Genomic DNA, 1,912 nt, shown 5'->3' with positions numbered 1-1,912 from the left:
TCTACGCAAGTGCGGGCAGTAGTCCTCCCCCAACATCATCTCAACATACATTCTTCTGTAAACGAGCACATACCACAAAAAGAACGACGACAATTCGGGTAGTGCGTCCTAGAAATATGGGAAAGAAACAGCGATCTCTAGGTGCAGGGAATAAGTTGGCTATCATATCCTGATACATTAATCTATTTTATACATTAATGAGTATTTAATAAAGAATTTAAGAAACTTCCCTTAAAAATATAAACTTCCTAAAAATTGAATGTCTAATAGACAATTTTATATTGGATGCACAAACGTTAATCTCTTATTATCATGAATAGATTCCTTCTTTTTATACTCTTCATTTTCTATTTCGCTTAATGAATTTAGCATTTTCTTCTTCTTACTGTTTGTCCATGAATATTGAATTCTTTGTCCTATTATAAGACAATTTAATAAAACATATAATACTAACACAGCAACCCACCCTTTAAGGTATTTAGGCTTATCCTCCTCTCTAAAGATTTGATTACCGGGAATTCCGGCAAAATTGGCTGCCATAAAATAAAAAGCTAGAATGATAGATTTCCTTTCGCTAGAACATTGATTGGAAGTGATCCAAGCCACGTTGATATTATGCCAAGAAGGTGCCATCTGATAAACTGAGTATAGGGCATAAAATCTCCAAGCTGATAATCGTGTATTCAATATTCTGATTAGTACAGCGATTATCAAATACCATAGAGAAGCAATTAACATAAATCCAGACCTATCATTATATCTGTCACTAAGCGTAGCTAACCCGAGAGTACTTAGTAGACTACCAGCAGTCCATGGAATTGCCAATAGATTGGAATTGATAGTACTAAACCCAACCTCTTTTAAAATGTAAGATCCGTATGTCATTGTAGGTTGAAGAGCAGTTAGACCTACTATAGCCATAAAAATATGAGGATATATTCTCCAATCAATTAAAGCATCAAATACTGTAGATGCTTTAATTGGAGAATTCCCTTTTTCATTTGACTTATCAGCCAATATTAACTGTGATTTAAAGGCTTTAGCTTCATAGTCATTAAGTATGTGTCCAAAAATAAGAGTTTTACTATCAGATACTGATTTAGGGATTGCAAAGTAAGCAGCCACTCCAACAACAAAAGTCATTAGACCTTCAATTAGCCAAAGCCATCTCCATCCTTCCAAACCAGCATTCCCTCTCAATTTCAAAATACCAGCAGCTACCAATGGTCCAAACATAGAAGCGAAAGCATTACCGTAGAAAAAAAATACTACTCTTTTCGCATATTCCTTCTTAGTGTAGAAGTTGCTTAAAAATGCTAAAGCACCGGGAATAAAGCCAGATTCAGCTAATCCCAAAAAAAACCTAGTTGCTAAGAATCCATTTTTGTCTTGAATCAAACATTGAAGAGTCGCTACCATGCTCCAAACAATTACTTGGGTTGGTATCCAATATTTAGCACCTATTCTAGATAAAATCATATTAGATGGAATATCGCCGATACAGATGGCACCCCATAATAAAGATACTCCAATGTTGGAAATATTTTGATCTATGTTCAAGTCTTCAAGTAGGTTGTCAGTTAACGCTTGAGAAATATTTGACCTATCTAAACTAAAAACAAAAAAAATAATAGCAAAAACAGGTAACACTTTGAAATCAATTTTTTGCAATAATTTTGCCCGTGATATTGATGCAGCATCTTTTTTCAACTGCGCAAGCTTCTCAGACTCAAACGGGACCTCTTTTTCTAACTCATTGACCTCAAATAGATAGCTCTTTTTTTCTGATTTGACACCTGTATCCGACATATCCTTCTTTATTCGATTTATTTCTCAACAAACTGGATATTTCACTGGTTGATATCAATATTTATAGTGATTCATATATCAGTAGAAATTTGCATAATATCAC

General features: G+C 34.2%; 1 protein-coding gene across 1 annotated transcript; it reads right to left on the bottom strand.

Annotated features, from left to right (window-relative positions):
* Window positions 1–276: 276 nt before the first annotated feature.
* Window positions 277–1,809, bottom strand: AC631_05948 (uncharacterized protein; the record flags this gene model as incomplete). The annotated part of the gene is made up of 1 exon (XM_015614777.1): window positions 277–1,809. One exon carries the CDS (start codon window positions 1,807–1,809, stop codon window positions 277–279), a length of 1,533 nt encoding a protein of 510 aa, XP_015464395.1.
* Window positions 1,810–1,912: the final 103 nt, after the last annotated feature.

This window comes from Debaryomyces fabryi, assembly GCF_001447935.2.
Source record: "Debaryomyces fabryi strain CBS 789 chromosome Unknown contig00367, whole genome shotgun sequence".
NCBI lineage: Eukaryota > Fungi > Ascomycota > Pichiomycetes > Serinales > Debaryomycetaceae > Debaryomyces > Debaryomyces fabryi.
This window is presented reverse-complemented; position numbering and strand designations above follow the sequence as displayed.